This window comes from Trachemys scripta, chromosome 1, assembly GCF_013100865.1.
Source record: "Trachemys scripta elegans isolate TJP31775 chromosome 1, CAS_Tse_1.0, whole genome shotgun sequence".
NCBI lineage: Eukaryota > Metazoa > Chordata > Testudines > Emydidae > Trachemys > Trachemys scripta.
Genome location: NC_048298.1, coordinates 184,773,899 through 184,787,647, shown reverse-complemented (window position 1 = coordinate 184,787,647; position 13,749 = coordinate 184,773,899). Strand labels below are relative to the sequence as shown.

The following is a 13,749-nucleotide window of genomic DNA, read 5'->3' as shown; positions in this document are numbered from 1 at the left end:
TGCGACACGATAAGCGAATCCAATTTCCCCATAAGAATTAATGTAAATCGGGGGTTAGGTTCCAGGGAATTCCCCCCCTCCCCCCCCCCACTTACTTTTAAACAAACAATTTAATCCTGGTACACAGTGATGATGATTGTGAAGCTTGGTTGAGGTGGAGGAGTCAGAGGGTGGGATATTTCCAAGGGAATGTCTTACTGCTAAATGATGAACTAGCAATTGGCTGAGCCCTCAAGGGTTAACTCTCACACTCTACAAGGCAGCAGGAATAGAGGGAGGGGAGATAGCATCAGGGACAGAGAGACACCCTGTGAGAAAGAGAGAGATGCACATTTCCCCACTGCCTTGTTAATTAGATCAGCTTGCTGAGACCACAGCTGCTGCTAGAAGCTCCCTCCATCCAGAGCCCTGTCGTGTGCCCCCCCTGCTCTATGGAAGATGGGATAAGTGGGGTGCAGGGGGGAGGAGGACACACTAACATTTGCCCCTTTCTCCCTCTCCTCCCCCCCCCTCCTCCCGCACAGCAAGCAGGAGTCTCGGGGAGCATCTCCAAGGCAGAGGGCAGGAGCAGCACATGGCAGTGGGGGGAAGGACAGCTGCAATTGCTAGCCTGCTGGGCAGCTGCTGCACAGGGTACTTAGGAGAGCGGGGAGCTGATGGGGGCTGCCGGTCCACCCTGGTTCCAAGCCACCACCAGCTAGCTGCAACAGGCTGCTCTTCCTGCAAGCAGTGGACAAAGAAGGCGACTGCCAAACGACGTTAGAAGGGAGCATTATACAGCTTTAAATGAGCATGTTCCCTAATTGATCAGCAACATAACAATGAAACAACATTAACCGGGACGACTTTAAGTGAGGAGCTACTGTACTTAAGAAGTGATAGGTTTAGGAGTGGTAGCCGTGTTGGTCTGTATCAGCAAAAACAATGAGGAGTACTTGTGGCACCTTAGAGACTAACAAATTTATCTGGGCATAAGCTTTTGTGAGCTAGAACCCACTTCATCTGATGCATAGAGTGGAAAATACAGGAGTGGGCTCCCTCATTTTGCCCTGGACAAAGTACTACCTCCTGCGTTAGTTATATTTCACAAGTAACTTTTAATGTGCCAAGAGGAATATGTAACAAATTGTGTGTTGTGGTGGCCTGGTGCTCATGATGGCTGCACCGCTAGTGTTCTCTTTGGATTTTCAAATCACCTAGGTGATTTAGGAGCACACGACCAATTGACTTTCAAAGGGACCACCTTCAGCTTCCATCCTAAACTGACTGATAAAACTGTCATAGAACTGTCTTAAATATGTATTGTTCAGCGTATGCATCTGTACAACAGTGATTTTCAAAATATATTTTATGTTTGACCTTAGTTACCTAGATACCTATTTTATTAATCATTTTTATGGAGAAAACATCCAGAATATATTTATAATAAAATGCATTGTAAATGTATTTGTAGGGTCGCCATTGCTTCCTGAACCACTAAAACCTCAGGCTGTAGTTCCTCTTCAACCCACCATTCAGCCACCATCTGTTCAAAAAATGCAAGAGCCTCTTATACCTATGATGATGCATACCTCTCAGACAACTTCTCCACAGAATCTGGAAGCACCACCACAACCGCCTCCTCGGAGCAGGTCATCCCACAGCTTGCCTTCAGAATCGGTTCCTTCACAACAGCAAGTAAGTGTACAACTGAATCTTTTAGTGTTGTGCCTTAACACAGCCTACCGTGCCTTAACATCACAGATCACGGGAAAGCCCCAGAACAAAAAAAAGTACCTTTAATGATTAAACTTAGGATATTTACGCACAAAAGGATAACAACATGGCAGTAAGATAACCTTAGGTGATTCTATATTGTCCTTGTAGACTGAAGATTTAAACCCTGAATATAATTTTTTTAATTTCTTGAGAATTTTTAATTTTGAAACAGTTACCTAAAATATAAATTACACCTCTACCTCGATATAACGCTATCCTCGGGAGCCAAAAAATCTTACCACGTTATAGGTGAAACCGCGTTATATCGAACTTGCTTTGATCCACTGGAGTGTGCAGCCCCGCCCCCCCGGAGCGCTGCTTTACCGCGTTATATCCGAATTCGTGTTATATCGGGTCGTGTTGTATCGGGGTAGAGGTGTACATGTTCTTACATAGTGTCATGTAACAATAGAATTATAATCTTATACCTTAGATGAAAAATGTGTATTCTAAAATTGAATACATTTCACAATAACACAAATCCATAACTTACAGACTGGGCAACTTAAGAGAGATCTCTTAAGAAAAAGTATCTATTTAAATCTTGCACAGAAATACTTGGAGCTTCGTACTGGAGCTAATTCATTTCAAGGTTGGAATGCTGAGTCCTAATTTTAACTAAGTACATTTATTCTGTTTATTTCCTGGTGTTCATTAAAATATACAATACTCCAAAATAATTTGACATTTTAATTCAGTAACATTGAATGCTCTGTTCTGTGTACTAGCTAAAGTATTTATTTAAAAACAAACCCTTTGTTTAAGAAAAGCAATAGTTCTTCCAGGAGTGTCCCTGTGGATGCTCCACTTTAGGTGTCTTGGCGCCCTGCGCTTCTAGTCGGAGACTTTTGGTAGCAGTGCGCTGGTTGGCTGCGCACACGCGACAGGCGTCTTGTGCCACTCCAAACGGCTACCCCAGGCACGCAGGCAACCGCCACCCAGTTCCTTCTCTACCACCCTTAATTTCGGTTGGAACTACAGCAGCGCCCTTATCTACTTTCATATTCCTTTATTCTCTGCCCTTTTCTCAGTTTAAATTCCCTCATTGCTAATCTCCCTTCATTTTTCTTTCGTTTCCCATTTAAAACAAAAACCTGTCCTTTTTTTCTCCCTGCCTCAGGCGGATAGTCCCTGAAGAAGCATTAGACTTGGGACTATTCCTATTCTTTATTCAGCTAGTCTCGGAAGTGCCTGGCTCGCCAGGTTTCAAGCACTGTCTGACCTGCAGACTCTCAATACCAGTGACAGACAGCCACTCACAGTGTGTCCGTTGCCCAGGGGGGAGACACAGACTCAGAAGTGTCTCCACTGCAAGAAACTCACAGCACAGACAGGAAAGGCCAAGGACTTCCAATTAAAACTTTGAATGATGGAGAGATCCCTGCAACCTGCCTCAGATATGGGGTCCTCTTCAAAAATGGCTGCTAAGGACCCTGGTCCTAGCAAAGCCACAAACAAGCGGTCTCACTCCTCGCCAGACTGAGATTCGCCTAAAAAGAAAGGCATCCCCGACCACAAAAACTGCGGCAGTACCAACAGCACCCAGAGCACAAGGCACCTGGACCGTCCAATACCAAGAAGCGAAAGACCCTGTGCAATCTCTCTCACAGCAGCAAAACGCAGCCTTATAGCGACAGGTCTGCGGCACCGACAACACTGGTTCCTCCCAGCCTGAGCTTGCCTGCACTGCCGGCATCGAGTATCCCGGTACTGCAGCAGTTTGTCAGCCATGCGGACCTCCTCATTGCTTCCACCCTGGGAATTCCACTCTTTGGCACCGATGGCACCCCGGCCAGGTCAGGGCCAAGTGTTATCAATACACCTGCTGGCTCGGCCCCTCCTCTCTCCAGTGATGAAGAGGAGGAAGTGGAGACAGGAGTGGGCATATCTCACCACCTCTCTCCTAAACCCGCTCAGCAACAGGGCGTGTGTTGGCAACCTCACAATGGTGGGCCCCCTCCCATGGCCTTCCTGCCGCAGTGGGCATACTGGGACTCCTGAGCATTATACAGAACCCAGAAAACCCAGCCATCTAATCCATCCAGATCCAGGACACAGCAATTGCCTCCACCATCTCCTCGGGCTTCCCCAGAACTGCTGGAGGAGGAAGCTGAAGAATCTGCAGACAGGCTGGAGGGTGACACCCTCTCACCTACTCACATCCTGACTTCGTCTCCGATGACACAATAATGCCACCTCCCCCCACGTTGGGAGATGACTTTAAATCTTTTCATGATTTGTTTAAAAAAGTAGCAGATTCATTAGACATCCCACTGGCTGAGTTACCAGAGACTCAACACAAGCTGACAGATATATTGTAAGCTTCTCCGTCAGCCAAGATAGCACTGCCTATTAATGCTGCCGTCATGGATGCAGCAAAAACCATAGGCAGACTTCAGCCACGGCCCCACCTTCTTGTAAGCGATCTGACAAGAAGTACTACATGTCAGCTAAAGGAGCTGAGTTCTTCTTTACCAATCCTACTCCAAACTCATTGGTGGTAGAGGCAGTTAATCAAAGGGGGCAACATCAAAGCAAACCCACCCCCTATGATAAAAATTGGAAATGCCTAGACCTCTTCGGCAAGAAAGCCTATTCATTGGCGACCTTCCAGTTTCGCATAGCAACTACTCTGCATTACTGGCCAAGTACACATGCAATATTTTTTTTCTCAGGTGTCAACTTTTATTGAACACATCCCACCTGACAAAAAAGAACAATATAAAGCCAATATAGCAGAAGGCGTCCTCATCGCCAGAACTGCCCTGCAGGCTTCTCTGGATTCTGCTGACACGGTGGCTCACTCAATTGCCACATCCGTTGTCATGTGGAGGGCTTCATGGCTCCATCTCTCTGGCTTCCCCAGAGAGGTCCAGACGACAGTAGAGGACTTACCTTTTGAGGGGCAAAAATTGTTTGCAGAGAGCACAGACGTATCCTTACACACCCTGAAGGACTCCCGTGCAACATTAAAGATGCTTGGTATCTATATCCCTGCAAACAAAAAGAAACAGGGCAGATTCTACAACCAACGATTCCGTCCTTCCCCATACACACACTCAGCTTCAACGACATTATGATCAACTCCGCAAGCAGCTCTAGACAACACGCTGTCAAATGCAGGACCAGTCGTCTACATTTCAGACATCCACTTTTAGGCAAACGTTTTGAAGTGTTTGGTTGAGGACACACGAGCCCCACATTCTCCAATCCCAGAGTCACCTCTAATTTCCAGCCCATTTGGGGACCGCCTTACACTCTTTTTTACCCAGTCTGGAGAACCATCACCGCAGACAAGTGGGTTCTGGAGATTATACAGAAGGGCTATTCCATCCCCTTTCTTTCCATTCTACCTACCCACCACCTTCTCCGTCCCTCTTCAGGGACCCATCTCACGAGCACCTGTTACAGCAGGAACTACACCATCTCCTACAATTAGGTGCTGTGGAACCAGTACCGATTCAGCACAGGGGTTAGGGGTTCTACTCGCATTACTTTATCACTCCCAAGAAAACAGGTGGATAGAGGCCCATTCTGGACCTCCGCAAACTGAACAAGTTCGTGAGAACACAGTGCTTCAAAATGGTAACCCTAGCAACCATAATTCCAGCATTGGAGAAAGGAGATTGGCTCTCAGCCCTCAACCTACAGGATGCTTATTTTCACGTCAATATCCACCCAGCGCACAGGAGATTCTTACAATTCACTCGTGGCAACCTACACTATCAATACAAAGTACTTCCCTTCGGCCTCTCTACGACTCCAAAGGTTTTTTCCAAAGTACTGGCTGTGGGAGCAGCACATCTTTGCAAGCAGGGTGTGACCATATTCTCCTATCTAGACGACTGCCTGTTAAAAGCACCAATATACAACAAGGCAGTTCACGCCACTCTAACCCTATTTACAAACCCAGGGTTACAAATCAACCTACAGAAATCCACCCTGACCCCAGTCTAACAACTGGACTTTATAGGGGCACACCTCAACTGTGTCATGACATCAGCACGGCTACCCCAACAACGGTTTCTTGCCTTAACAAACCTAATCACAACAGTAAGACACAGTCCACAAATGTCTGCCAGAACATGCCTACAACTTCTAGGACACATGTCGGCTACGACATTTGTCGTGAAACATGCCAGGCTGCATATGAGATGTCTACAAACCTGGCTATGCACTGTATACATTTGTCACAGACACTCGATCAACAGATGGCTTACAATGCCCAGCAGAGTGCAAGACTTACTGACATGGTGGACAAAACAAACGTCCACTCAGGTGTTCCCTTCGAAAGGGAAACCCCATCAGTCACTATCACCACGGACGCCTCTCTGGTAGGATGTGGGGCACACTTGGCCGACAATACCATCCAGGGCCAATGGTCCCTACAGGAGCTCCAAGCAGTTTGAAACGCCTGACATCACTTTCTCCCCCGATCCACAATTAAACTGATTCTCACGGACAACTTGGCGATTATGTTTTATATATATCGTCGAGGAGGGCCCTATCTTACCTGCTCTGCACAGAAGCAGTCCACCTCTGGCAATGGTGCATTTCCAACAACGTAGACATCACGGCATCCTAACTACCTGGAAACCAGAATGCCACAGCAGATGACCTCAGCAGGAACTTCTCACAGATGCACGAGTGGGAACTTGACCCACAAACTCTGCGAACTATATTCTGACAATGGGGATTCCCCTCGTTAGACCTCTTCGCCACAATGCCAAATGCCCACAATACTGCTCCCGAGTGGGACCGGGACACAAATCTCTTGGAGATGCCTTCCTCATCAAATGGGGGGGCCCCACTCCTGTATGCCTTCTCCCCGATCTCCCTGTTGAGTCATGTCCTACACAAGAACAGACAAGCCAAAGCCAGGGTCATCTTGATTACACCAACATGGCCCAGACAAACATGTTTCTCATACCTGACCCAGATGTCTGTCAGATCATGAACCCTTCCCCTTCTGCCTCACCTACTGATACAGGATGCAGGACACCTCAGTCACCCCAACATTCCAACACTTTGTCTTAAAGCATGGCTAATCCAGGGATGACAGAACTTGAAACATGCTGCTCCAAGGAGGTCCAAGACATTCTACTTAACAGCCGACGTCTCTTCACACGAAAAACATACGCACACAAGTGGCAAAGATTCTCCATTTGGTGCTGAGACAAGCAGATCATTCCACAATTGGCCCCGTTACCCACTATCCTCGAGTACATATTGACACTCAAAAAATCAGACCTCTCAACTAGCTCACTGAAAGTGCACTTATCAGCCTAATTACCGCCTTTCACGACAAGGTGAACAGACTCATGGTCTTCACCCATCCACTGACTAAGCATTTTCTCAAAGGTATTGAGAACACTCATCCCAGATTAAGGGACCTGACCCCTGTGTGGGACCTCGACCTGGTTCTCCATGCCCTCATGGGCAAACCCTTTGAACCACTAGCGACCTGCTTGTTCCTACACTTATACACGAAGGTTGCCTTCTTAGTACCTATCATGTCAGCACGAAGGGTGGGAGAGTTGGGTGCCCTAATGGCTCACCCACCTTATACCACATTCCACAAGGACAAAGTAATCCTACGCCCACACCTAAATTCATACCCAAGGTTGTCTCCCTCTTCCATCTCAATGAACCCTTTTACTTACCTGTATTCTTCCCCAAGCCACATGCCTACAACATGGAGGCATCCCTTCACATGCTAGACATCCACAGAGCGCTTGTGCTCTATGTAGAGAGAACAAAAACATTCAGAAAATCGTCCAGGCTTTATTTGTATCCACAACAGAACGATCAAGAGGCCAAACCATTTCCAAACAAGAGACTTTCTAAATGGATCTCTAATTGTATCAAGCTATGTTACCAAAATTACAATTTGCAAGCTCCTTCTGGACTTCGCACACACTCCACTAGAGCTATGTCCACATTCATAGCCTTTCTCAAACATGTATCCATCGCTGATATTTGTAAAGCAGCTACCTGGGCATCACCCCATACTTTCACCAAACATTATGCCCTGGAACAGCAGTTAGCTGCAGATGCTCACTTCAGTCTGTAGTGCTCTCCACCATACATAAATCAACTCTGAAGCCCCTCCTCTCCACCAAGGGGCACTGCTCTTCAGTCACATGAAGTGGAGCACCCACAGGGACACTATTTGAAGAAGAGAAGGTTACTCACCTTGTGCAGTAACTGAGGTTCTTCAAGATGGTTGTCCCTGTGGGTGCTCCACTACCCGTCCTCCTCCCCTCTGCTTCAGAGTTTCAACCCGATCCTCTGGGGGTAGAGGAGGAACTGGGTGGCGGTTGGCTGCACGCCTGGGGTAGCCACTCGGGGCGGCCTGAGCTCAGCCAACCCAAAGTCTCCGACTAGAAGCACAGGCCGCCAAGACACCTAAAGTGGAGCACCCAGAGGGACAGCCATTTCGAAGAACCTCAGTCACTGCACAAGGTGAGTAACCTTCTCTTTTTAGACATTTCTTACACACACAAAAATTAAAAGCAAATTTGCAGTACATTGTGTATGCACAAAAGGCTGAAATTCTTCCCTAAGCTATAACATACTAAAGATCAATGTTAGCAATTAGGGACTTTGCTTCCAGGTAACCAGATATTGAACCAAATTCTCCACTGCCTTAAAGGTATCAGTGTACTTGTGTCCACTTACACCAGCAGTGAATTTGGTCTCTTAAATGTACAGTAATTCTCAGCTGCTGGACTGCTTACTTGGACTGAAAATCAACAAATAGGCATTGAAACATTTTTTTAGAAGAAATTTTCTATGGAACAAGAAATTGATCCTTTACATTTATGCCAACATTCTAGGTATTTTTTTCACATCAAAGATTGTGTCAACTTTAAAAGCACTTAAGCATGTGCTTAAATTGATCCCTATTCATGCTTTAGACGGGGGCTGCATGGGTCTTTGATGGGTTAAAGATTTTAAATTGTACTTGAAAGCCTAGAAATACCACCTTTCCTCTTCCTTCTCCTGCACGTCTCCCTGCCTCTGAATCACTCCTTGCATTGTGCACCTTTGGCTGCTAATTTTTTTTTCTGATGGAAACTTATAACAAAAAAATAGTTTTAAAAATAACCAAAACTTGATTATCACACTTCGGAAGGTTGTTGTGTTTTTTGTTTTTTGTTTTTTTTGCATAGTAGTTATGACAGTTTATCTCCATTTCACAACATGTATAGACTACAAATATACTTAAATGGTTAAACAAATGTCTCAGAACATCAGAGCTTCTGCAGTTCTGTATTCAGAAGTAGATATGAAATTGTGATAGAGGCACCTGAGCTGCCACAAGAAGTACTGCAGAATGTATTAAATGTTCTGATTAAATATTGATTCTGAAACATCATTTTCAAAAGCCATATTTTTAACTTTTCTGATGTAGTTTAAAACTTGACATTCTTTGTGAAATATGTGCAGTGAATGTCCTTATCGAATCTTATTCTAAAATTTTATCTGTATTAATCACAAGGGAAAATTCAGATGTCTATTTCGATCTTAAGTTATTGTTCTCATCTTTCATTTTTCTTCTCTTTGTAGAATTTAATTATAGAATGGAAACCATGGCTATCCCCTTTATTTATCAACATATAGTCTTCTGAAAGGAGTTTAGGATTGAAAATATTAAGTTGAAGTTCAAGCCTTTTGAAAGTATCAAGGGGGTAGCCGTGTTAGTCTGTATCTACAAAAACAACAAGGAGTCTGGTGGCACCTTAAAGACTAACAGATTTATTTGGTCATAAGCTTTTGTGGGTAAAAACCTCACCCACTCTCTGATTAAAGATTACTGATTTTTTGTGCATTTGAAAACCTTAAAACTCCTGTTGTCTTTATAAAATAAACTACTGTAAAAATATGAATTGCATGGGTTCTATAATTATAGGGGTAATGAAAATGTTGCAATATAAAAAAGTACCTTTAGAACTAAAGTAAAACTGATCATTTTAAATGTAAAATGACATTTTCTGATAGAATGTGAGATTTAAATGCTATAGGCCCTCTCTTGCAAAATGAACTACGTGGACTAAGTGCTTGGAAAAGGTCTTTTAAAATAATCATAGACTGCTCCATAGCATGTGATAATATGTTGTTGAGCCTTCATGATCAAATTTATAAAATCTTATGCTCCAGTTGAAGTTCTACTTCAACAAAATTTTAAAATTCAGGGTATTAAGGGTATTAAGTCCACTGATAATTCTCATCTTGTATCTGTTGTATACAGAACGTCAGACATATTTTTCTTCACACGTAATATAGTATTTAAAACATTTTGGATAATGAGGATTATTGAGGTTGGTGAGGTACCTTGGATTTTTCCTCTAATTTTTTCCTTTGATGTCTTTTTTTTTTCTTTCACAAGCAGGAGCAACCATCAGGGTAACAGGTACCTGACTACTTACCAATCTTGTATGTGATCTCCATCTCTTCTAGCAGAAAAGATGTATGAGTCTTTTTTTGCTTCATACATCTGCAGTCTCATCCACATTAAAAACCACTTGTCCACATACTAAAATAACTGTCATGCCATAAAGTTTGCTTTTTCCTTTCTTAATAGATGAATATTGACAGAAGGAGTCTCTTAGCTGTATTTGCTAGCACTATAGTGAAAATTTGACTTCATCATCTTTTATGAACCAATTAAAGCCTTACACAACTTGTTTATTTTGTAGGGCAAAATAGATCTTTGAAGTAACATGTACCATTACCTCAAATTTAGACTTGATGAAGCTTTCAGAAAGTGTCTTTTCATGAGAAAAAGATTTTACCTTTTCTATCCTGGGAAGTAAAATATACTCCTTGCCTCAATATAAAAAATTCAGTCCTTATATGTGAATCAGTGATAGACGAGAATTTGTTTTGAAGACCTCTGAGCAACATTACTTAAATATTTGTAGTTAAAATTAAAGAGTAATTGTGTTGTTGCTGATTTTGGACATCATAAAATTAAATTACTTGCCTGATCAACATGGGATTCAAGCAGACCTATGTTGAACTGTAGTTGACTGCTTACATTCATCTTTTATAGTTAGCTTTACCTTTTTTCTACATTCCCCATGAAAATTATTAAATGTATATAGTCTAATGCTATTTTTTCCCAAATTACTCCTGCAATTTATGTAGTGTAGTTCATGATGCATTATTTTTTAATTACAGATTGATATCTGTATTAGGCCAGATCTACACTAGAAACATTTGCAGGCAGAGCAGTGTCAGCTGAGGTGTGATTTGTCTGCAAAATTTCTATGCTGGCAAAAGCTCTAGTCTAAAAGCGCTTTTGCTGGTATAGCTTCTTTTGCTTGCCTAAATGGGATAAGCTGTCCTGGCAGAAGCTGCTGGTGCAGCTATACTGGCAAAACTTTTAATAGTAGAGTAGGCCTTAGCCTTATAAAGCACATGATCCCATAATTGTACATTGCTGCCTACTGAGTATGTTGCTTTATAAAACAATTCTCAAGAGTCAGAACAGCCTGAAAGTAATTATAGTAAATAAATAACACTCAGATTGTGAGATAAACAAATGTAGATTCTTTGTAAGCTAAATTTTAGTTGATGGTTGCAGTTAGTGTCCTAGTTCAACAAAACTTTCACTAACAAAAGAATTTTCAGGTTGAAAATTCCAAATTAAGGCAGACACAGCTATGTTAAAAGTTTGAGTTGCTTATGAATTTGAGAATCTCAACAAATATTTTATCTTGAACATAATTCCTTCACTTTAGTTAATTATGGAGCATAATTTGAGCTTTTTTAGATAGTGTTAGAGAGAATGTGAAGGTTATACTGCACACCCTTGGTCACCCAAGGAAATTATAAAAGTAGGAATGTTTTTTCATAAGTTTTTAAAAGATGAGGAAGTTGCATGGAGAAAATTTTTATTATTCTCGTTTGGTCATATTCTAAACAATTAAAACTTGCTATTTAAAATAAATTTTCTGTTTTTTTTTTTTTTTTTTTTAAAGGCTGGTGATCATCACTTCATGTGCAGAGAAATGAGTGCCTTAATTTAGGCTTTTTAAAAGTCAAATATATACTACTAACACTAATTTTCCATTCATTGTGATATTTAAATATTAATAACATCACCCTTTTTTATAAATTGTGAATAAAGAATGATCCCACAGCACTTAAAACCTTTTCTGTGCTGTGTTATCAGTTGTTTAGAATATACCATATTTGCCCCAGTTCTTCAAATGGTAAAGTGTAATTTTTATAATTTATTAAATGTGATGTACAGTAGTAGTGCTTTGTCTGATTCAGATAGTTGCATGAAATGTATTCAAGTTGCATCAGCAAATAAGAGTCAAATTTTTATATTTACAAGAACTAAGGAGGTATTTGTCTTTGTGCACTTGGCAAATGGGATTTTTAAAAGAATGTTGCCTAGAAAACAAATCATCATCATTACTATGTGTACATTGTATATATTATAACTAAACTGCATTGAAGCTTCTGTTTAAGCCCCAAAGCTTCTACTCTTGCCATAGGAACAAATGAGAAATGGGAGATAGTATAAAGATCTTAAAAGCAAACTGAAATGCTACTACTGAACACCTTGTTTTCTTTACAGATTAACGCAAATGGAGTCTATGGCATTAAACTTGAAACACAGTTAAACAATGACCCTTTTGAAGATCTGTCATTTAATCTGCTTGCTGCATCAAAGGTTCAGACATCTGTTCGAATATCACCTGTTCCAACTTTAAACCAAAAGGAGTTGACTTGGTTGCCTTGTGCAACACAAAGCAATGTTAACACTTTGGATACTGTAAATTGCATGCCAGCAATGCCTCCTAATCCAGCCTATAGCAAATCCCAGGAACATGTACGCAGCTCTCCAAATTCATTGGCTACCAGACTGAACAGCACAAATCCTTTCACTGAAAGAACTGTTAATGCTGGAAACCCATTTAGAACTGAAACCCAAGAACCTGAAGTAACTTCACAGCTTTTAATAGAAGGACCTGCTGCTTATAACCCTTTCCCCTCTCTAAATCCTCCAAATCCTAGTAAAGGCAAGCCTATGTTCTCTATCAGTGCTTTTGAAGACAAGTTTTGTTTGCAAAGTAAATCTTCAATAGTGAAAAATGCAAAACCAAAAGGATGGGTAACATTTGAGGAAGAGGAGGATTCCAGTGTAAAACTAAAGACGTCCTCTGAATGTGTTACAGAATTCAAGAGAGTCAGTTCCAGGAAACCTACTGGTTTTCCAGATTTAGTGGGCATTGAACCAAATATATTTCCTGGCTCAGACTTTACCTTTGATAATGACTGGAATTCTACTGATTCCTTCTATACGCTGCCAGCAAGAAGACCACCTGCACCTCCTGTACCATCAAGAATAACCCAGACCATATCCCCTGCAGATCCTTTTGCTTTGTTGGCACCTAAAGTGTCACCAACACAAGATTTTACAGAAAGATAGACATTCTAAAATACAAGAGATTTTAAGTTTGTTGCTAGGTGTATCCAAAAGAATAATTGGGCATTGAATTTATTCCATGTGCAATATTCATTGTCAAATGCACTGAATCTTAACTCTATTCATAGCAACCACTGTTTGTGTACAAATTTTGAATATGTATATATGGTAGTGCACAAAAGAATTGTCCACAATTACTATAAATTTAGATGTAATCATATTGAAAGGATTAGTTAATCCTAATAGAATGTATAACACTCTTGGAAATTAGTTTTTGTTTATGAAGCAGTTTCCTTTCTCTTCCTCAGAGGAATTTCAAAATGCTCAAGAGACTTCCAGATGTTAGACCCTTCCAGTCCCTTTTTACAGTTTGGTAACTGATATTTATGAATATTTACCAAAGACCAGCCAAAGTTTAATCAAAATATTGAATGTGGACAGGTACTATTTAGAAAGTAATTTATAACAGAGGTTATGGAGATTAGTAAGGCTTAATTATATTTAAATTTGAGGCACAAATTAAAATAGTTACTTTCAAAATA

General features: G+C 41.6%; 1 protein-coding gene across 11 annotated transcripts in view; it reads left to right on the top strand.

Moving 5' to 3' along the window:
• Positions 1-13,210, top strand: part of SYNJ1 (synaptojanin 1) — a 116,539-nt gene extending 103,329 nt beyond the window's left edge. For 6 of the 11 annotated variants that reach the window (XM_034793826.1, XM_034793815.1, XM_034793806.1 and 3 more), the window contains 2 exons: positions 1,454-1,677; positions 12,356-13,210. In XM_034793826.1, the coding sequence (XP_034649717.1) occupies positions 1,454-1,677; positions 12,356-13,210 (1,079 nt within the window). Of the gene's footprint in view, positions 1-1,453; positions 1,678-10,150; positions 10,232-12,355 lie in introns of all 11 variants that reach the window. The other 5 variants (XM_034793870.1, XM_034793879.1, XM_034793851.1 and 2 more) reach the window with 3 other exon arrangements.
• The last annotated feature ends 539 nt before the right edge of the window (positions 13,211-13,749 follow it).